This window comes from Pistacia vera, unplaced genomic scaffold, assembly GCF_008641045.1.
Source record: "Pistacia vera cultivar Batoury unplaced genomic scaffold, PisVer_v2 Contig82, whole genome shotgun sequence".
Classification (NCBI taxonomy): Eukaryota; Viridiplantae; Streptophyta; class Magnoliopsida; order Sapindales; family Anacardiaceae; genus Pistacia; species Pistacia vera.
The window spans coordinates 362760-386043 of record NW_022196690.1 but is presented as its reverse complement, the minus strand read 5'-3'; the positions used below and the strand labels follow the sequence as shown (position 1 = coordinate 386043).

The window sequence follows — 23284 nt, the reverse complement described above, 5'->3', positions numbered from 1 at the left end:
TCTCCTTTTTACATTTTATATTGATTTACAAAGATTTAATAATGGATGGGGTTTGGGTTATGATTTTGATTTTGATTTAGTTGTTAGGTTGTTGGGTTGTGTTTGATGTAATGCAAGTTGAAAAGAGTGAAATTTGTTGAAAATTTTGTTCTGGGTATTTATTCGGGTATGATGGATCGATTGTAGGTGGAGATGACTGAAAATGTGTTCTGGGTACGATGGATCGCCTAAGCGATCTGGTAGGTTGGTAATGCCGCTGATAGATCGCTTAAGCGATCTGGTTAAAGTCTGTTGTATGGGAGCAGATCGCTTAAGCGATCAGTAAATGGCATAAGATCGTTAAGCGATCCAGTATAAATAACCATGATCGTTCAAGCGATACATCAGTCAAATATGCGAATGTGCAGATTCTTTTTAAAATATTTAACCTTGTACAGCATTTAAGGATATTGTTTTTCTTGCATTACAGGTAGTTGGTATTATTTACATGGGAAAAGTTGTTTTGGGTGTTGAATATTTTGGTGAGTGGGGGGAGAAGAAAGTAGGTGGAAGTGGATTGGGAGAGCAAAGAGTTATCAATTGCTGTGAGCACAGAGATTAGTTTTGATGAGTGATTGATGAAATAATTAGAGAGGTAATTTGAGTTGCTCGTGTAGTGATATAGGTGTGAAGTATGTTTTAAGCAGAGCTCTGAAAATTATAAGGTACCTCTGCTATATTAAAGTCGGATGAAAGTGTGAAGTTATTTATGATTGATATGGCCGATAGTGGTTCGAGGCCGATTTTAGGGTTTTATTTAGAAAAAACCGTTGGAAGTTGGTTCCAAGGAAGGGGATAACGAGGTGTGAGGCGGAGATTTGCCTGGTTTTAATTTGAACTACGAGGCCATTGATTTGTTAGCTGAAAAATCAAGAGTAGACGGTGAATTGGGTGGTGAGGAGGACACTATAGAAGAGATTGGTGATGGGGGGCAGAATGAAAATGTTGAGGAGGAGGACCCCGTAGATGTTCCCACAGATGTAGGATTCCTTTAAATACAGATTATGCAGAAGGGTAGATTGTGAAGAGAGAACACTATGGGCGTTTATGCAGGTTCAAGGGGGCAATGGAGGTAGTAGTGGATCAGTATGTCTTTACGGATGGATCGGACTTGCGCATAGGGTATTTATTTGACAACAAAGAGGAAGTGGTGAGGAAGCTAAAAATGTTGCTGTAAAGGTAATTTTGAGTTCATCACACAAAAAGTCAAATTCATTGGCTGTGACGGTTGCATGTCGTGACCGAAAGTGCAAGAAGCGGGTTTATTGTAGAAGGTTGGCGGAGTCGGAAAAGTTATTCTTAGCACATATACCGTGAGCACACATGTGGTTTGGGACATATTTCAGGTGAGCATCGACAAGCGTCCGCTGATGTTATTGGACAATTTGTCAAAAGTCGATTCGTCGAAGGGAAAGGTCCATCTCCTAAAGACATTCAGAGACTTGTGCGCATAGAGTTGGGATGTGCTGTTAGTTACTGGAAATGCTGGAAAGGGAGACAACATGCACAAGATTTTGTGAGGGGCACGCCGGAGCACGGGTACGCAGTATTAGAAGCGTACCGTATAGTATGGAGTTGACAAATCAAGGTAGCAAGACGGCTTGAAGGGGGACAGGAATATGATGTTTAAATATTTTTTTGTTGCTTATGGGTGCTGCTATAAGGGGTTTTGTAAACATGAGAAAGGTGTTGGCTGTGATGGTTGCTTTCTGACGGGGAAGTATGGAGGTACATTGTTGGTGGCCACTGCAAAAGACAGCGAAATCACACTATCCTGTTGATGGTGTGTGGTTGACTCTGAGAATGACGAGTCGTGGACTTGGTTTTTTCAACAGTTACGTACGATAGTGCCTAACAGTGACGAGTAGCATAATATCCGATAGGCACAACTTATAAAGAAGGGGATTGCCACTATTTACCGTCAAGCACACACGGATTCTGTATGAGGCACCTTGGTGAGAACATAAAACAAAAGTTTAAGTGTGCTGGCCTCCTTCAGACATACACATGGCAGCAAAAGCTTATCGGGGTGATGAGTCGAGGAGCACTTCCAGCAAATCCGAATCAAGGATGTTAGAGTTGCTAAGTATCTTGAGTATGAGTTGGTTCGAGAGATGGAGTAGAGCTTAATTCCTGGAAGAAGGTTTGATGTCATGACCACGAACATAGCGTGTCCAAAATTCGAAGTGTTAATAGAAAGAGAGTTTCCAATAGTTGCACTTTTTGATGCAATCCAAAGGACACTGTTGCGGTGGTTCCGTAAGCGTCGTACGTGAGTCAGATAATTTTACTACAACCCTTGTTCCGTCAGCTGAAAAATTATTGCGAGAACATATGGAACTGTCAAATGCACTGTTTGCCTATCTCTTAATGCCCAGAGTTTACTGTGCGCGGCTACGGTTGGATGCCCTAGTTAATTTTACAAAAACTGCAGCTGTAAAGTGCTTAACATTCAACATTTACCTTGTCCTCATGCACTAGCAGCAATGAAACACCAACGGAAGCGGATTTTGGTTCAAGATTACATGGAACTTTGCTCCCCTTCTATATGACAGATCACTACATGCTAGCATTATCAGAAATGATATATCCGGTGCTCCAGAAGAGCAGTGGTAGTGCCGCCAGAGGTGGCTGACATTACCTCCAGCCGCCATTGAAGAAGACACCAAAGGGGAGAAAAAGGGTTAAGCGTATTCCATCAGCCTTTGAGGTTCCCGGAAGATGAATAAGTGCTCAATTTGCAAGCAACCTGGTCACAAGAGAAGCAGTTGCCAAAAGTAATTAGGTTCGATTCGAAGAAGAGATTATTGATGTTTTAAATTTTATTGTTACCTTTAATAAATTATCCTTTATATTGTGTATTCTTATTACATGGTCTAAATATTGTTGGTGATTTTAGTGTGGAATTAGGCTGTCAAATTGAGGAAAAAGTATGGAATTAATACGTGTTAGTAATTTTAGTTTGTCAAAATTCAGGAGAAAGGTGCAAATGTATATATTGCCACGATCGCTTAAGCGACTAAGTGTTTTCGTAGAAGGATCGCTTAAGCAATACAGAGATCGCTTAAGCGATCGTGCACCTGGACTGATTGATTCTGCCCAGGTGCATGATCTCTTAAGCGATCCACGATCGCTTAATCGACCATGGGAAAAATACAATATTCGCTTAAGCGATCATGCACCTGGGCAGATTGCTTCTGCCAATCACATGATCGCTTAAGCGATCCATTGTATCGTTAAACGATTCTTGTGCAAATGGTTTTAAAATTTAACAGATACACCCCACACTACCCACGGTGCCAGATTCTTACCACGGAGCCGAAATCTGACCGGGAAAGGGCGTTACGATGCACAGTGGTCGGATCTGGCCGATAGGGCTCTATATGGCCTTTTCCGGCCAGATCGACCATGGATGCCGAAAAAGGCTAGACGATCCTCCAGAACTGGCCGTAGACGAACAGAAAATTTCAGAGCTTGCCGTCTGCGACAGCCAAATATATGGCGTCGTTGACCGTCAAAGTCGGACATTTCATTAAAAGTCCATGACGGCAAGATGTGGCCTTTCCGGCCACATCCACGGTGGATCTGGCCGGAAAAGGTCACAACTGGCCATTAACGACCATTTTCGGTCGTTTGTTGCTGTCGGCGGTAGCCAGAATCTGCGAAGTTGGTGGGTGGGGGTGTTTTTGTTAATTTTTAAAATTTTTCTTGGTATAATGAAATTAATTCACTTAATGGGTCGAAAATTAATTAAAAATATACTAATATTTCCTAAATATTAAGCAAACAAAATAAAAATATGCTGAACGAATCGTAAACCCATATGTTTAGCATAGCCGTAAACAGGTGCTCTGAACGAACGTAAACCCTATAGGTTCATACTGACATGTAAAAGAACTATATGTTTTATATAAATGTAATAACGGAACAGGTGCTCTGAACGAATCGTAAACCCATAGGTTTCATACTGACGGGTAAAAGAACTATAGTTTTATATAAATGTAATAACGAAACAGTGCTCTGAACGAATCGTAAACCCTATGGTTTCATACTGACGTGTAAAAGAACTATATGTTTTATAAAATGTAATAACGAAACAGGTGCTCTGAACGAATCGTAAACCCTATAGGTTTATACTGACGTGTAAAAGAACTATATGTTTTATATAAATGTAATAACGGAACAGGTGCTCTGAACGAATCGTAAACCCTATAGGTTTCATACTGACGTGTAAAAGAACTATATGTTTTATATAAATGTAATAAAACAGGTGTCTGAACGAATCGTAAACCCTATAGGTTTCATACTGACGTGTAAAAGAACTATATGTTTTATATAAATGTAATAACGGAACAGGTGCTTTGAACGAATCGTAAACCCTATAGGGTTCATACTGATGTAAAAGAACTACATGTTTATATAAATGTAATAACGGAACAGGTGCACTAAACGAATCGCTTAAGCGATCTTTTCCGAGGCAGAATGACAACTGCCCAGACTATGATCGCTTAAGCGACCCATTTATATCGCTTAAGCGATTTTTCTAAAAGACACATGGTCGTTAAGCGATTTATGATCGCTTAAGTGATCTTTTTCGAGGCAGAATGACATCTGCCCAGACTATGATCGCTTAAGCGACCATTTATATGCTTAAGCGATCTTCCTAAAAGACACATGGTCGCTTAAGCGATCTTTCGAGGCAGAATGACATCTGCCCGAACTATGATCGCTTACGCGACCCATTTATATCGCTTAAGCGATTATTCCTAAAAGACACATGGTCGCTTAAGCGATTTATGATCGCTTAAGCGATCTTTTCCGAGGCAGAATGACATTGCCCAGACTATGATCGCTTAAGCAACCCATTTATCGCTTAAGCGATTATTCTTAAAAGACACATGGTCGCTTAAGCGATTATGATCGTTAAGCGATCTTTTCCGAGGCAGAATGACATTGACCGATATGATCACTTAAGCGACCTTGCGCGCTTAAGAGATTCTTTCTAAAATGACATCTGCCCAGACCTTAGTCGCTAAGCGATTTAAGATCGCTTAAGCGATCGTTTCTGGAAAAGTCTTGGTCGTTTTAGAGAGATATGTGGACAAACCAAATATCTTTATGGACACACCATACTAGTAAATTGAAAATGCTGATGAATTATCTTATATGGACAAACAAAAATATATCCCAAATATCAGATCCAATTCTTACAATGATCACACCATACATAGTAAATTATTTACAATTTCCTATACACTGCCTTTAATTTAGTTTTGATGCCAAAGAGTTTAGAATCCACAGTGAATGGTATCAGGGCAGTCCATGCTTGAAAAGATGCCCACGACATCATTCTTCCCGATGCTTTCGGCTCTGCACTAGCATCCAACAAATTCAAGATGATATCTACAAGGGCGGCTAATATGGTGCCTCGGTTGACTTTCTGTGGAGATTGACCATTCCATCTTAGGGACCTGCAGTGTAAAACACCATAATATGAGAAAGACATGAATTAGAAAATAGCAAGCCAATGAGAACAAAATAATAAGCAGTTCTGACACAAAGTACCATTAAAACACCATTGAAATGACATGTATATACACCCTTATTGATAAATATAACAGGTATCACATAAACTCAAATCAAAAACCCAAGTATGAACATCAACATCACATAAACTACAAAATTCAGCGTCCAACTTTCATACCCTTTGATTGGGTTCTGGTCACTCAAAACGGATCCATCTGCCCATGGAAGCAGGCGACAGCCCAGCGCTCCCGACAGTCTCTCATTGTTTCGTCATTCAAGCTGTCCATCGGGCTGTTGGTCATGTCGAACTGAATAAATTTCAGGGCATATGCCCCACATTCAGCGTACAATAGGAAGAAGACATTAGCATTGTAATAAACTTATAGAACAATTGTATTATGTAAGTTAGTTTTAAACAAAATTTACCTTGACTCATTTATAGGGAGGTAGAGCGTGAATTGGCCATTTTCCGGTTAGTACCTGATCACCCAAGTGCCCAAACATCCCACTGTCACGCAACAGCGTGGGAACAACATGGACAGTGGCTCCAACTCGACCTCCAACTGCTTGTCTCGACCAATGGTTGGGTTGCAGTCAAGGATCTTCAGAAACCCTCCTCTAGATGTGCAAAGAATGTCTCAGTGCATCTGTTTGACGAGGATGATGCAGTACACTCTTTTAACAAAGGCCCAAACTATGGCCATATTTAGGCCGATCCCCCTTACGTACTGCATAATCCTGTCATCAAACCGAAAATTATCAGGGATGCAGTCCGACTGTTGTGCGGCCAATCGTTTTGCTTCGATCCTTTTGCTACACCACTAGCAATGGCATTTTTAATTAAAGTGCGATATGCCGAAACAAGCGTTTGCCCAAACGCCACATCGGTGATAGCACAGTCGGGATATAACAGATCACCATACATAGTCTGGCGTAGCCTATCAGTGTCAATATCTCATCGATGTGCTGCATCAAATAAAAACAACAAGTAAGTATGGAAAACACAGGCAAAAATAAGGAAAATTAAGTGAAAATAACTCACGAGTCCTCAAGCCAGTCCTCATCGTACACAACTTCTGAAACCATTCCCGGAGATAATCCCCTGTCTTCACCTTTATATGGCCATCACTTCCTGATCCTTGTAATAGGCATAAAAGAGTTTTTCTTTTCCTCTATTGGCCTATACAAATCGACATTTGAGTCCAATTTCCCTTCCCCACTTCCTCCCCTTCCTCCATTTTTACATCCCGCTTCCTTCGCCTCCCAACTCCCCTCCTATTTCACCGCCCCACTTCCACCACCAACTCCTCAACCTCCTCCATTTCTGGTTGTTCCTCCATTTGTTTTCTCATTTTCTTATCTTTACCTGTGTCACATACCATGTAAGGCGATTTCACAAACTTGCTCTTTGGCTCTCTTTTTCAAGTCAGTTTGCACTTCAACCGCCTTTAATTCTCCACCAACTTCCTCTCCATTACCAAACTTCGCCCTCCATTGTACCTATTTCCCTCCCACCTTATCCACTTTCTTCCCACCCTTTTCATTGTTTCTTCCATTTCTCAAGCCTTGCATAAACAGCTGTTGTAAAACTCTCAAACAGGCGTTTATGAGGTCAACAACCTCATTCTCCCTACGCCGATGTCTCGGCAAAAGGTACTTGTGTACCGATTTGCTGAGGCATACGAACCTTTCCCCCTTTCTCTTCCTCATCCTCGGCCCCCGAGCTTCATTATCCTCAGCATCAACGACATTGTCAACAATGGCCTTGCAACTGCCATCACATCGTGCGACCCCTTTTAGGTCCCGCATCAGGCGGTCTATCTATTCATCCCTTTCATCCTCCATTGCTCTGAAAGATGTGACATAGTCCTCTTCCGCTTCATCCCCAATAGCGGTCAAAAAGGGATGGATGACTCCGCAATAAGAAATAAAAATCAATCAGATTGAAGCAAAATAAAAAAGCAACTGCATATTCAAAAGCTTAATCCTTCAATCTTACCCCAGTGCTGAATCTCAATCTCTAATTGGCCATAATCCTAATGGTTACAGCTTCGACATGCCACTGCAACATCCTAGGAAATTGTTGTTGACATCAAATTGTTGTCCTCCCCCCCCCCGCCTTAGCGAAGACAGGGATGGCCTCGTACATCCAAGCCTACATTATAAAAAAACAGTCCATGCATTATTCAAACACACAATATTATAAAAAATATAACAGAGAGCTATTAATATTTACTGCATTGCCCATGGGAAGCCAAACAAATTTTACATGCTTGGTTTAGCTTCCCGCCCCATTCGGCTGCTTTAACGCCCTGTCTGGTTTTTTCAGGCTCTTGATGGTTCGCTCAAATGATATCCGTCCCCACGGATAAGAATTAAAGAACTCCAAGTCGCTTACAAACAGCAACCAATCTTTTAACAGCTTTTGAGTCACCAGCCAATAAGATAGAATGTAAAAACAATATCAAGCACACTTTTATCTTCTTGCATCATAAACCGAACTGTATATAGCCCTTCTCTAAAACTTTTCCTGTAATAGACTTTGCCCCTTTCAAAACCTTTTTACAAAAGTTTATGGCTCCCGCATCGTCCTACTGCGTCTGCCTCGCTTAGTTGGCACTTTCCCGCATCCTAAGCCCGTCACCAACGCATACTCCATCATACCAAACCATAGTGGCTTCCCTCCACCACGAACCACATTCATTTTTTTTTTGTTGCATTTACTGAGTGCATCAACATGTAATGCACTCCCTGCCCCCAAAATGTTTTTCCACTTGTTCGATTCTTAAAAACTGACCGAAACAAGTGCCACCAAAATCTCTTTCACCATGCCTCATTCTAGCTAAAATGGCCCTCATTCTGTTAAAAACCTCAGCTCGACCTCACCGTCACCCTTGCAGGGAAGTAGGGTACCTTCTCACTTATAGGTCCTAACTGTACTCTCTACAGTTTACGGTCCGTACAATCTGCAAAATCTGCACAATCGATATAAATAAAATGTCATCAACAAAAATAAACCAAAACCACTGTAGTCGTTAAGCGATCTCGGATCGCTTAAGAGATCTTTACTCTGCCTCATGCAAGATCGCTTAAGCGATTTAATGCAAGATCGTTAAGCGATTTTAAATCGCTTAAGCGACCAAGAGTTCACTGAGAATCTCTTAAGCGATACAACAGATCGCTTATTTATATGTGATTCTGCCAGACCTAAGATCGCTTAAGCGACCAAAGTAAACACTCATGATCGCTTAAGCGATCTTAGGTTCGGACAGATACATCTGCCCAGATCTCAGATCGCTTAAGCGATCATGGCTGCGATCACGAGTAAAACAGAATAATCACTAGGATACAAATGATCGCTTAAGCGAAATTACAAGCAAATTCCCAAACTACGTACCTATCTTCGCCGACCTTCTCCTCATCGCCTGGATCCTCCGACGACTCCTCCTGGCCTGAATTCGTCGGAATCACTCCTGGCTGAATTCTCTCCGGAATCCTCCTCCTGGCCTGAATTCTCGCCTGACTCTCGTCTTCAAACCGTTTGCTGGTTCTTCCTCTGTCTTGTGCCGCCGGCGTCTCCTCTACGTGTGGACCACCTTCACTAGTCAAATGATCCACGGAGCAGCCATTGAACTGCTTGCGCCACCGGAATCTAGGATTCGAAGTGGCGTTGGGCTTCCCTCCTCATTGGAGTGTCACTCATGGTTTTGGATTGAATTTGGTGTCAAAGTTTGCAGTTTCGATCGGAAATGTGGACTGTATCGCCGGAAATGGCACAGATTTCGTTTACGGTTAAGGAAATCGATTTTAGGGTTCAACAAATCGATCGAAAATCGCGACTGTATTCGGTTTAGGTTCAAGAAATGATTAGGGTGCAAATCAATTGGTGTTCGATCGGAAAAAATCGGTCTCCCTTCCATCAAGAAATCGCTTTTTGAACTGATGAATTTCGATTAAGCGAGGTGAATAGTTAGTGGGGCTTGTTTTGCGAAATTTCAAATTTTAAAAACTTTCATTATTTTTTATTCGGCTATATATGTTTTAATCTTTTCATTTTAACCTATTTTACGTGTTTAATTAATCCTAACTATGCCACGTCATCTTCTTTAAATTAAAAAAAAAATGATTAACACTTTCAAGGCTATTTTCTTAAATAGAAACTTGGGATGACGGCAGCTAAATTTTCTCGAATGGAAAGCTACAAGGGCGGCGTGGGTACATAATTCAGGCTACTCAGCAGTCAGCACCGCCAACGACTGACGGAGATATGTATATATGAGATAATCTAACTCGGAGAAAAAGAAAGTGAAGGAAGAGAGAAAATGGAAAGAGAAGTGAAGGAAAGCATAAGTGAGAGACTTTCTTGTTTGGATGATCTCTACTTTCCTCGCGCTCTTCAATCCAACGCCACCACACCCTCTCAACGCAAATCTATTCTCCTTGACCTCCTCTCCCGCGATGCCGCCGTTTTCCTAGGTTTCCACTTTACCATCTATTCCTTTTACTTTTACAATTTTCATTCTCAATCATGCTTTTCCTTGTTCTTCTTCGCTTTATATTCGAATATTGATTAAAATCAAGTCTAATTAGTTGTTAATTTTATTTTTTTATCTCTGTTGTTGCTTATTCGATTCCTTATTTTCTTTCCCTAGGCAAGGCTTGATAAGTTTCTATTGTTATGATTTTTTAACTCCTCCAAACTTCACTATCTTCGCGTACTAATTCAGCTGAATTTTTTTTTTTTTTTTTTTTAATTTATTATAGAAAGATATGGATCGCAATTGACTGGTGATGAGCTTGGCAAGTTTGATGCACTCAACAATGACTATGAGATTAATTGGCACTTAAAAAATCTTAGGAGCAAGATGAACCCTACCTCAGAAGAGTTGCGGTCTAGGTCGGTGACTGTGAAGAACAGGAGGCTGGCATATCTTAACCAACTGATACGGGATGGCCAGTACTTTTCAGAGGATGCAATGAGGGAGAGGGAGCCGTATTTGCATCATGAGTATGTGGGGAAGTTTCAGGATTTGACTGGGAGGAACATGGCAAGGCCAGGGGAGAGGTGGTCTGAGACTTTGATTAGGCGATCCGAGGAAGCGATTTTGGTGGCAAAGATTAGGGAGGAGCAGCAGAGGTTAGGTGTGGCTGAGAGGGATTGGATTGGTAATGAAAGAAACCAACAAGAAGAAGAAGAGGAGGAGGAAGAGGAGGAGGAAGATGAAGAGGAGGAGGAGGAGGAAGAGGAAGTTCTAGAGAAAAAAGCTAACGGGGCTGTGCCTTCCACAGAGGTAATCTTTATGTTCTTAAGTTCGTGGTACTGTTTTTCCTTTTGAATAATTTTCATACTTTTTAGTTTCTGCTAACCATTAAAGTATTATATCCGTGGGATAATGTGAAGATAGTTCAAACATTGGCAATTGTAATTAATCATCTCCAGCAATCAATAGCTGTAGTAGATTAAAAGTGTAAAATAGCTATACCAGTTAGCTACTGAACCAGTATTGATTTTTATGTTCCAAAAACTTCCTCCAGCGGAAACATGATCTTTTTCCTTTTTCTGATTATTTGGCTGTCTTGTACTCATAGTCATAGATGCAATTTTTATCCGCCTTTTGTAGCTTTCTTGGATGTCAGAAGTTTCTCATGTGAAAGATATTAGGATAAGCATCTTAGCAACATTCATCCCTTTTTGTTTATTTGTTAGAAAAACTTTAATCTATTTTGTGTTGACCATATTCTGAACCTATATGGAGCACATTGACACTTGTCGTATTTGCATTTTTGAATCATTTTCAGAGGACCAAATACTGGACTCTTACTCAAATCCTTTATTTATACGGTTGACTTAACTATAGCTTATTTTCATGGCCTTTTATTGCACAATTGTACTGCAAAATACCTCAGATGTGTAGATGTGGTGTTATTTTATACTGTTAGTGTCTTACTGTATCCAAATTTAACCTGCAGCTAGGGCAAAAGTAAAATAAAAATTGTTCAAGTTGCTTTTTGATTTGAGCTTTTTCAAAAATTATAGTTAGTTGGTGCATATTTCCCACTTGATGAGAACAGAAGGATATAAGTTAATTTATCTATATTTCATTTGGGTGAATTAATATGGAAATTATTACATGCCATTTTCTTTTTTTGAAGTCGCCGATTTTTCCAAGACCAAGTAGTACAGTAGGTAAGATATTGGTTGGGGCTATGTCCTTATCATTCATGTTCTATGATAAGATTATGTTGCAAGTGGAAGGGTAGGAATTTTCAAATTTGATGTTTGGGTTAACTTCTCTTTTTCTCTTTTTCTACCTAGTGTATATAGTACAGAGCTGGGAAAATGTAGTAACAGGATAGGTTAAATTATTATTATAGTGATTCTCAGTGGTTGTCAAATAAATTAGTAAATACTCTTGCATGATTTAAAAGAGTTTATGCCATACTTGCTAAGTTAACATCCCAATTTTGCATTTCAAGTGATGTGACAACAAATTTGTTATAGTACATCAATTGCCACATCATCTTATCATTAATGTAGTGTTGGCAAATCAATTGTCATATCATAAGATTGGGATATTTACTTTGTAAGTGTAGTATTATGGGATTTAAATGCTTTGTTCTGTATTCATGAATCTTCTTCTCAAGTTAATAATGGTTGGACTTTACCTAGGATGACTGTGTCTTAACTTTACCTATGATGACTGTGTCTTAACTTTACCTATGATGACTGTCTCTTTTGGCTTGTATTTGAGTGACACTTAACATTGTCTTTCTCATTACTTCAAAATGCCTAAAAGTTTGTTTCTGACATGCTGAGATGTTTCTTTGAATTTCAGATGCTCGTGGATGATTCTGATGCAAACAATGGTAGCAAAACCACCACAGGATGTCAAATTCAAGAGGCAGTGCCATCAGCAGAAGAAACTGAAGATATGATGGGCCAGTTCACTTACATCATGCAGCAGAAGTTTCTTTCTGGTGAAGATCATCAACATTTTGATTACTCAAAAATAGATAATGATGAGACCCTGGATGATCACTGGCTCAGGGAAGTTGGCCAGGATGCTGAGGAGAAGTATTTTGCTGAAGATTAAGAAGAACGGGAGTTGCATTACCTTTTTTTATTTTTATTTTTATTTTTTAGTGTTATTTTATTATTTTGACTTACCAGGTGTTTCCTGTTAACTAGTAACTGACTACTGTAATCATATGCCATATATCTTTTTGTGTAAATAATGCATGACCACCTGTTTACCTTATTGGTCCCCTATCGAATTGACTTCAACAAATCTCTGAAAATGGGAATAAACTTCTTGTCTAGTGGCTGTGGTTCTGTGCATTATGTTTGAAAGGAGAAACTCAGCAGAGAAAAGGAGAAAATAAAAGTTCAAAACAAGTACGAAGCAAGTAGACAAAGAGAAGGGAGCCAAGATGGGATAGAAATTTGTGCAAATTGGGATCCAACAGAGTCAACAGATGAGCATAAAGCTATATGCAACAAGAAGAGCAAATGTGGGTGGGAAAGCTATGATCGGAACCTAGTCGTGTTCTGTTACTTAGCAGCTTATGCAATCCATCCACCTCAGCTTCTGTTAAGGTGAAAATTTGTATTTCATTTGGGATGCATATGTTAAAAAAAAAATTGAGCAATTACATTTTAGACTAAAGGGGGGCTAGAAACTGGTATAATTGTTGGATGTAGTTTATTCGTGAAAAGCAAGACACTGTAGTTCAAAAAGTAGCTAGGGGTTATGTTGGTTCTCAAAGACAGTGAGGTGTGTCAAAAGTTTTGGCAAATTTGTCTACTATGGTGATTCGCAGGGATTAATGTTGTGGGTAAATGAAATCCTGTGGGTGGGGATTATGTTGATGCAATTCAGAAATGCTGGTTCTTACCAAAGCTCCGCGGAATATGTCATCCTGTTGCTCTGCCCTATGTGAGAATGAAATAGAAAGAGGTGGAATGATAAGTTGGTTTGTTCAGACTTGAGGATGGAATATGCCAGTATTTTGGGTTTTGGTAGCAGATCCAGATCAAGTAGCAGAAAATATTGAGATGCTCACACTTTGATCAAAGTCTTGTGGTGTTGCAATCAAGGTTCTGAAAACCGGACCGAACCGTCCGATCGGACCGGTTTGATCGGCACCTGGTGGTAAATCTGGTCTGGTATATATAAAAAACTGTCATTTTGATTTAAACCGGATTGGACCGCGGTTGGACCGTTGGAATAGTGCCGAATCGCGGTCCAATCGCAGCCACTGTTCTAAAAACGGGACCGGACTTGCCGGTTGGACCGGGAACTGGCAGCTTCTCCGGTCCGGTTTAGGTCTCAAGGGGGTTTTTGAAATATTTTAAAATTATGAGGGTTACTTTGTAATTTTATAGGGGTATTTTGGATATATATCAAAAGTTTAGGGATTAATTAGTAATTTTATTGGGGTATTTTTGGAATAAATAAAATTTGTAGGGACCAATTTGAACTTTTTAGGGGAATTTTTGTAATATATTGAAATATAAGGGGTTAATATGTAATTTTTTAAAAATAAAATATTGCTGACGTCATCGATCCAACCGACCGGTCCAACCGGTTGGACCGGTTGACCCGTGACCCGGACAACAAAACGGTTTGCCCTCCGGTCCGGGTTTTAAAACAATGATCGCAGCTAAACCTCGTCGGATTCCGGCATCTTTCGACGGAGAAAACACCCCCATTCGACGGACGGCGTCTCCACGACCAAAACCATCCATTTTCAGTCGCCTACGTCAATCGCCGTCCACCTAAAGTTCACGTGTGACGCGACGTCGGATTTCTTTCGTTGATTCCAGCGGGTTCCAACGACGATGGAACTCCCTAGTACCACCATCAGAGTCGCCGACACCTACACATCAAAAGCCCTAAGATTCTAGCTTTGATTGGCCGTCGATCGTCGCTATCGTCACCACTCACCAGAATCTTTACGCAACAGGGGTGTTTTAGATAGATTTCAAACCTTAAGGGAGTCTTATAAGGGTGTTTTTGATGAATTTCAAACCTTCAGGGACTAAAAATAATTTTACAAATTACGGTCCAACCGACCCATCCAATCGGTCAAACCGGTCAAACCAAAAATCGGACCTTTGAACGGGTCATTGTCCAGTCCGATTTTCAAAATCTTGGTTGCAATAACACCTCTTGCAGACTCCATGGGTAATTAGATACACTTTCATGTAGTGCTTGAATGTTCACCCTTAGTAATTAAAATGAAAAATAAAAAGCAACTTAGCATAGCACGTAAGGAATGAATGTTTTGGATCCAAAACAGTAGAATAATTTATATATTTTTTCACTTGCCTCTGCTAGAGGTGGAAAAGCAGCCCGGCCCGACCCGACTCGACCCGCGACGGGTCGGTCCTGACCCGCCCGGCAACATTAGCAGGCCGAGTTACGCCTGCCAATGTGGGGGAATTGGCTGGCCCAACCCGGACCGCCAACCCTAACCCGTCGGGTTGGGCCGGGTTAACTCTCTTTTTGATTTTTTTTTTTATTTTGTTTTGTTTTATTTTGTTTAAGTTTAAATGTTTAATTAACTTTTCAAATGAATAATTAACAATTTATAAATGAATAAATGTAATTGTTTTTAGTTAATTGTTAATTTCTTTTCAAATATCAATAATTAAATTAAATTAATTTTTTTTTTGTTAACATTCCCAATATTAATTCAATTTTAATACATTAAAATTGTAATATAAGAATAATTAAATTTATTCATTTATTAAAAAATAAAATAAGAAATTACAATAATTATTGCCTCGTTAAAAACCTCACCAAGAAAAACCCAATAGGACAAAAATTTGGTAAGGAAAAAAGAGTGCAGTAATTGACAATTAATTTACAAGTTACAATTTACAAAACAATTAATTTTGGGGTTCACTAGGACTCCCCTCATCTGTATCATCTATACTACAAAATTGAAATGATTCTATTAAAGTATCGTCGACAACCTCGTATTAACCTTGATGGTGCGACCGTTCCTAATCTCGAAGACATGTGAGGACTTCAATTATTTTTTGTGAAAGTTTAGTCCTCCTTTCATTTAAAATTCTTCCACTTGCACTAAATGTTTGTTCGGATGAGACGGTTGAGACAAGAACAGCGAAAACATCCAAGGCAAGTCTTGATAATACCGGAAAAATATATTTTCTGGCTTTCCAATAGTCTAAGAGATCAATGTTGACTCTCTATTGTGGATCTACTAGTAACATTTCAAGGATTGTCAAATATTGTTGAAGCTCATTACTCTACGACTGCATGGAAGATAGTACATCAGTTGTTGTTGTTGTTGGTGGAGCTTCTGAAGAGGAGACTGTGCTTCGGATTCGGGTCCTTTTCGGCCTATTCAGTGCACCCCAATAGTAGAAGTCTTCATTTGTTTCTTCTGATGCAGCTTCTCTGGATGTTTCGCCTCTTTGCAGGTTCCATACCTGTTTTTATATTAGAAATATACTTCGAAAAGTGTATTTTTTACCTCTCCTATTTGATTGGCATATACTTCAGTTTGTAAATTTTCACATAAATTGTCAAAACCATTTTCTAAACCTGTTAATTTAATTCTAGGATCAAATATAGTACCTAAACAATAAAGAAAATGAATGGGTTTCCAATATTTTAAAAAAAAAAAATTCCAGTGCCTTTATTGGTGCATTTAAAATTACATTGTCTTTGTTTTTTTATAAATAACTCAGAAATTTTTATAATTGTATATATTACCAATGGACTAGTAGGATAATACACACCAAAAAGTTGTAAAGTGGATTGGTAAAAAGTTTTAAGAAAAGAATGAAATACTTTAGTTATTTGTCAATCATTTTCTACCAAATAATGAGGACTTATATTATTTGCTACAAAATAACTAATTATATTAGCATAAGATAAACATGAATCAAACATTAAATAAGTAATATTCCATCTAACAGACATGTCTAATGCAAAAGTTATAGGAGACATATTTGATTTTATACAAGCGTCTTGAAATTCAACATTTCTTTTATTACTACTAGTAATCCAAGCCAAACAATTTCTAATTCTATTAATATTTTCTTTAATTGTTTTCATACCACTTTTCACAATTAAATTAATAACATGGCATGCACAACTTTGGTGAAAAAACTTCAAATTGTTATATAAAGGATAATTACTTTGAAAATAATCTATAGCTTTACTATTAGAACTTGCATTATCTAAAGTTAAACTTATCACTTTACTAACAACATCATAATCTTCTAAAACTTCAACAATTTTATTATAAATTTGTTCACCACTATGATCAACATCCATTAATCTAAATCCCAATAAAGATTTATTTAATTTACATTCATTATCAAAATAATGACTAGTCACACAAATATAATCTTGTTTAACTCTACCACTCCAAATATCGGCAGTTAGAGCCACACTAACATGACAAGTATGTATTTTACTTTTTAATTCTAATTTCATTTTTCTAAACAATTTTATTAAATCATTCTAATTGCAGTTTTATAATAACTTTTAAATCCTGGAAAAAATGAATTTTGAACAAATCTTTCAAAATATTTATCTTCAGCCATATTAATAGGTTGATCAGTTGCAGCAATATATAAACCTAACTGTTCCATATATACATCAGAATTATAATGCCAAGTAGTACCCATATTAGTTATTTGAGTTTGACTGCTTTCTCTATTTCCATATTGATTAATATGTTTATTAACATGCATTTTTAAAGTACTAGTACTATTACCTGAATCAGCTTTATAAATATTTCCACAGTATTTGCATCTCGCTTTCTTGACTTGAACGCCATTTTTTGTCTCGTAAAACTTGTCGAAATACGCCCAAACGTCTGATGTGTATCTGTCTCGCTTTCGACGGCAGTTGATGATCCCGCCTCAGCTTGAGACGAAGTTAGACGAGCACGACGATTACGAGGATGACTTCTAGAACCACCGGGAGCTGTTGGAATCGGGGGCATATTTTGAGATGTATAGGATTCTAAGAATGGGAAAGCGGAACTATTTGAATCTCCTCCTGCATTTATGTTAGTAAAATCAACGGGACTAGGACTATGATAATAGTTTCCTTCATCATTGTAATTGATGGGAAAGAAATATCTATCCATTGTAGTTGAAAAAAAAAATTGATGTAGAATAAATAAAAATTAAAGAAAGAGAATTGGAATTTGGAAAATTGGAAATATGAATTAAAAATTGTAAAAACTAATAAAAATTAAAATACAAGCAAATTGATAACAAAGAGATTGAGAGAATAAATGAATAATTGAGAGATTAAAGATTAGAGAATATGAGAGAATGAGAGAATTTGAGTTGTGAGAAAAATGTGAGAGTTTAGGGCCAATTTACAGAAAAAAAGGGGAAAGAAAAATGACGAAAAAGACCCCTCCAACGACTATAAAACGGCTATATTTCAAGGGTAAATGAGTAATTTGAAAAAATAAATTAAATTTTTTATTTTTTTTGGGCCAACCCGCAGGTCAACCCGACTGGTTAACAACAGCCAACCCGGCGGGTTGGCGGGTCTCTTTTAAAAGAGACAAAACAACAACCCGCCGGGTTGCGGGTTGTCATTTTGCAACCCGACCCGCCTGGGGATTACTGTCGGGTTGGGTTCAACCCGGACCGCCATATTGGCGATCCAGGTTCAACCCGCTTTATTGCAGGCCGAGTTAGGGTTGACCTGTCTAATCCGTCCCATTTGTTCCACCTCTAGCCTCTGCTGCCCATTTAAATGATCTATCTAATTCTAAACTTTTTTTTTTTTCATTTTTAAAAATTAATTTTTTATTACCTTTAAAACCTTATGAATTTCATGACCCTCACTTACCCTTTTCATTAAAATACACAAAACCCTAACCCCAGAAATAATTTTACGAAAAAGATATTTATTTATTCCATACTTTATCTACAAAGTCAGATCTCTTGATGGCCAATTGATTTTCTGTTGATCTAAACATTCTCATCGGATACCACATTCCATGTGGCTCGCAATTTCCTAATCATTTGCCACGTGTTCCATATACTCCCTGATAAGTATTCCACTAACTGCACATAAACTTCCCCTCAACTATTAAAGCAAAGCTCTCTCCGCCGATTTATCGGCCTCCTCGCCGGACATTTAAATCCTTATTTCCCATTTTACCCTTTCTCTTAAACTCTCTCTCTTACTCTGTTTTTTTCCTCATTAAAAAATCTTGCGACACAAAGAGATGGGCAAAGCCGCTACCCTCTTTGTGAAACACACTCTTTTTGAAAATTAAAATAAGAAAAGAAAAACCTAGCTTGGTGAGACCTAGGGTTAGTTTAGTCATTCATTGCGCCATGTGTCGGCGATGACAGTCAACCTCTTCTAAATATAACCATCATCGGCGAAGGAGAGTATACAGAGATGTACAAAGAGCGAGTCGGTGGCTCCAAATCAGAGGTTGTAGGTTCAGTTGATCGGAAGCGGATTAACGACGCATTAGACAAGCAACTCGAAAGATCCTCTCCATCCACTTCCAGAGCCACGATCAACGGCAAGGATTTGTCCGTTCTGATGGGGAAGCATCCAGCTGATCATCACCGAGACGCTCGCGCCGCTTCGCTCACCAAAAACAACGCCTCTGATGGTATCTTCTTGCTTATTTGCATATACATCTCGAAATAGTATATGTTATTTATTTTCATTCCTAAGAAGAGTTTATTTCATGATAAACTGTGTAGCTTTTCAATTGTTCATGTTTTTTTAGTGTTACTGTGTATTCCTCGAGACTATTCTAGTTTTACTTTTAATTGATGTCTTGAGATTTTACAGTATATTGGTTTTGGTTTCTTGGAATATGTAATTATAGATTTGTTTTGTAATTTTAGAAACATTGAATCACCTAATTAGGTTTGATTTTCAGTATAATAAAAGAGACTGTAAGGTGTTTCAATTTTGGTCTAAACTATAATTCATTCTGATTAACAGAAACTAAACCACCTTCAGTCATACTTCTATTTGTGATGAAAAGGCTTTGTGTTGTTTTTTAACATAGTTGATCAAACTATGAATTGAGTTTTTTCTTTAACATTGAAATGGTTACTCATCTACCGATTCATTTGGGATGAGATTAGTGAGCTGTTCTACACGGCTGTTGTATACAGCCGTACTCTTTTAGGCAAATTTGAATTCCTGATTTTCTAATTGCAAATATCTGCTTTTTTACTTGTTGTTTCTTATCAAAAGATTTTCTACTTGCTGTCTGTGTTATGGTACAGATACTTTTTTTGTGTGTGGACAATATGGGAATATAGATATACACTATCTCTCATCAGTCAACTGTAATGGTTTATGTATTAATTGCACTTATTGAAGGTCTGATTTTTTTGTGACGTCCTGTTATCTTAATTGTTAAAGAATAGGACACTATCTTTAACTTTCATAAAATTTGCTGTGTTTTCTGTTGTCTTCCCTGAACCCCCCTCTTCCTTTGTAATACTTTTCCTGCTTGTATTATAGGAGGCTGTTCTCATCAATTGGCTAATTTATATTATATCTTTTTTGGCTTTAGAGGAATCTGAAACAGACACTGAGGAGTCTGATGTCAGTGGTTCTGATGGGGAGGATACGTCTTGGATCTCATGGTTTTGCAATCTTCGAGGAAATGAGTTCTTTTGTGAAGTGGATGATGATTATATTCAAGATGATTTTAACCTCTGTGGTTTAAGCAGCCAAGTTCCTTATTATGATTACGCACTCGATTTAATTTTGGATGTTGAGTCCTCACACGGTAAGCTTGTATTATTAAGGAAACAATGCATTTTTTTCTCCATGTAATCTTGTTGAAGCTATTATGCAATTATTTCTGCCAGTGCTCTTCTTCATTCTGGTACAATGTTACAGCTAATATTGTGATCATAGTTATTTTACAGCTCTTGATGAATTCTTTTATTTGACATTTTTGGGAAATGATGCATAACTTTTCTATGTAGTCCTAGTCATTTTACTTTTTTTTCATAGGTAGTGAAGTTATTGGTTTGAATTTATAGGTGATATGTTTACAGAGGAACAAAACGAATTGGTTGAATCTGCAGCAGAAATGCTTTATGGTCTAATTCATGCCCGATACATACTGACTAGCAAAGGAATGGCTGCTATGGTAAGATTTGCTCTTCATGATTTTGTGAAGTTTATGCTTTCATGAATCAACATTCAGGCACTTGTTAGAATTAATATCATTGGAATTTTTACAGTTAGACAAGTACAAGAGCTATGACTTTGGTAGATGCCCAAGAGTCTATTGTTGTGGACAACCCTGTCTCCCTCTTGGTCAATCAGACATTCCTCGTTCAAGCACTGTGAAAATATATTGCCCCAGATGTGAAGATGCTTACTACCCTCGATCAAAGTATCAAGGTAGTATCCTTACAAAGTTCCTTTTCAGTCCTTTTGTGATATATTGTTTAGTTTCTTTCTTGCAGCCTTGTTGGGTAATTAAACCTGAATATTGCTAGATTAATATAATCTTGGAATGACCACTTTATTATACTAAATGTCAGATATGAATAGCGCTAGATAAATTTAATCTTGGAATGACCACTTTATTATACTAAATGTCAGATATGAATAGCGCTAGATAAATTTAATCTTGGAGTGACCACTTTATTACACTAAATGTCAGATATGAATAGCTTATACATCAATATCGGTGGCATGTTTACTGTGACTCGTGCATGTTATTTTGGAGTGCAGTTAGGTTTTTAACTGAACATTATGTTCCCAGGACATTGGTTTGCAAATATTTCCTAAATTTCTTTAACTCTATATAGACATTGATGGAGCGTATTTTGGAACCACATTCCCTCACCTGTTCCTGATGACATATGGGCACCTGAAGCCACAGAAGGCAGCCCAGAACTATGTTCCAAGAGTATTTGGGTTCAAGATCCACAAGCCATGATGCTGGAATAGGAAGCTTCTTTGGGTGAGAGAATTCAGAAAATTGTATTATCTAGCTTCTATGTGGAAGTATTGCTTTTGAGAATTCAGTCTAGGCTTTCTTTTACATGTTTTAAATAGTAACGTAAAGCAAATTCACTATCATGGGAAGCAATCATTTATTATATTTTTTTTTTTTTTTTTCTTCTTCATCTTTTATTTTTTCCTCGTTTGGTTACAATTTTAGCTGTCTAAGCATCTCCGTAAGTTCAATCTTTTTTGGGTAGAGTAAGTATTATAATGCCTCGTACTGCTTTCTTCCATGTCGCCTTCTTTATTCTATGATTGGTGCCAGTGTGGCTACTGACTCTTTGTGTTCATTTCCTCATCTGTCAAGTGAATGGTCCTTCGTGTAATAATTATTTTATGCGCCATAAATTTGTGTCAAGTGAATGGTCCCTCTTGCACTAATTTCTAACAATAATACTACACCCATCACCTTTACATTTTTATACAAATTTTCTCTCACAAACTTATGTGGTAAAAGATGATTGGTTAATTTTAAATTTTAAATAAACTTTTACTTAATCATCTTTTATTATATTAATTTATGGGGGAAAGTTTGTATAAAAAAGATGTAAGTTTAGTATTACTATTTCTAAGGTTGTCCTTTAAATTGTGTACAGATTGGTATAATAATTTACAGAAAATAAAACATTGTATATTTTAGTCAGAAAATAGCCCATGCCAGTTTGGTGATGGGTTGGGACTGGTGGCAGGCATTGAGCCATCCCGTTTTAGAAATTTGGAAGTTTGTGGAGGCACCCTGCATTCACAAAAACATCCCTGTCCTTCGGGAATTGGATTGCCATATTTTGCATACAATTGAGCCTTAAGCAGTTGTTTGTACTTATTACCCTTTAAGGGCTGGAATAGAACTTGACAAAGCTTTTGTCCTGATTTCAGTCATTATTAAATATCAAGTATTTTGTTGGTGTGTGAAAAGTCTGCCTACGATAGAAAGAATTTCACAAGTCCTTTCTGAAGTTTATTGTGTACCATTTGTAACAGATAGTCTTGTGTAAGGTTTTACACTTTTAATGTCCTCGGAAATAGGACGGAATAATTTACTGAAGAGTAAAATAGCTCATACTACATAAAGGCCTTGGTTGTGTTGAGAATGATATTGATAGGCAAGGTGTGAGGTGGGCTTTGGGTCTGTGCTGTTGCTGGGAGATAATGTAAAAAGTGAAGAGGGTATCTTCTTGCTCTTAAGGAATAAGATGTTAATTCGTGTTGTAAGCTCTGTTTTAAAAACCGGACCGGACCAGCCGGTCGGACAGGGAACCAGTAGCTTCTCTGGTCCTGTTTAGGTCTCAAGGGGGTTTTTGAAATATTTTAAAATTATGAGGGTTACTTGTAATTTTATAGGGGTATTTTGAAGATATATCAAATGTTTAGGGATTATTTGGTAATTTTATTGGGGCATTTTTGGAATAAATAAAAATTTTAGGGACCAATTAAGTTTTTTTAGGGAAATTTTTTTAATATATTGAAATTTAAGGGGTTAATATGTAATTTTTTAAAAATAAAATATTGTTGACGTCATCGGTCCAACCGGCCGGTCCAACTGATTGGACCGATTGAACCGTGACCCGGACAGCAAAACGGTTTGCCCTCCGGTCCGGGTTTTAAAACAATGGTTGTAAGATGTATGAGTAAGATTGTTTTACATATTTTAATGAAGCTGAAAGCATCATAAGGTAGCGTCTTTGTATTTTATA

The 23284-nt window shown here is 37.9% G+C and overlaps 2 protein-coding genes across 5 annotated transcripts; both read left to right on the top strand.

Moving 5' to 3' along the window:
• The first annotated feature begins 9734 nt into the window (after positions 1–9734).
• LOC116117620 (coiled-coil domain-containing protein 97) lies at positions 9735–12824 on the top strand. The gene is made up of 3 exons (XM_031403639.1): positions 9735–10041; positions 10330–10856; positions 12402–12824. Exons 1-3 carry the CDS (start codon positions 9888–9890, stop codon positions 12657–12659), a joined length of 939 nt encoding a protein of 312 aa, XP_031259499.1. The 5' UTR covers positions 9735–9887; the 3' UTR covers positions 12660–12824.
• Positions 12825–18664: 5840 nt separating this feature from the next.
• Positions 18665–21663, top strand: LOC116117636 (casein kinase II subunit beta-1-like). Of its 4 annotated transcripts, none has more exons than XM_031403662.1 (5): positions 18665–19209; positions 20134–20352; positions 20627–20721; positions 20816–20981; positions 21392–21663. In XM_031403662.1, exons 1-5 carry the CDS (start codon positions 18987–18989, stop codon positions 21520–21522), a joined length of 834 nt encoding a protein of 277 aa, XP_031259522.1. In that variant the 5' UTR covers positions 18665–18986; the 3' UTR covers positions 21523–21663. The 4 variants fall into 4 exon arrangements, with proteins under 4 accessions (XP_031259522.1, XP_031259523.1, XP_031259520.1 ...); XM_031403663.1 differs by having other exon boundaries at positions 18667–19209; positions 20612–20721; positions 20816–20978; positions 21346–21469; XM_031403660.1 differs by having other exon boundaries at positions 18668–19209; positions 20612–20721.
• The last annotated feature ends 1621 nt before the right edge of the window (positions 21664–23284 follow it).

Coding starts and splice junctions, on each gene's coding strand:
- LOC116117620 (XM_031403639.1), top strand. CDS start 9,888: ATGGAAAGAGAAGTGAAGGAAAGCATAAGTGAGAGACTTTCTTGTTTG. Junction 10,042..10,329: donor CGATGCCGCCGTTTTCCTAG/GTTTCCACTTTA, acceptor AATTTATTATAG/AAAGATATGGATCGCAATTG. Junction 10,857..12,401: donor GGGCTGTGCCTTCCACAGAG/GTAATCTTTATG, acceptor TTTGAATTTCAG/ATGCTCGTGGATGATTCTGA.
- LOC116117636 (XM_031403660.1), top strand. CDS start 18,987: ATGTACAAAGAGCGAGTCGGTGGCTCCAAATCAGAGGTTGTAGGTTCA. Junction 19,210..20,133: donor CAAAAACAACGCCTCTGATG/GTATCTTCTTGC, acceptor TTTTGGCTTTAG/AGGAATCTGAAACAGACACT. Junction 20,722..20,815: donor GCAAAGGAATGGCTGCTATG/GTAAGATTTGCT, acceptor GAATTTTTACAG/TTAGACAAGTACAAGAGCTA.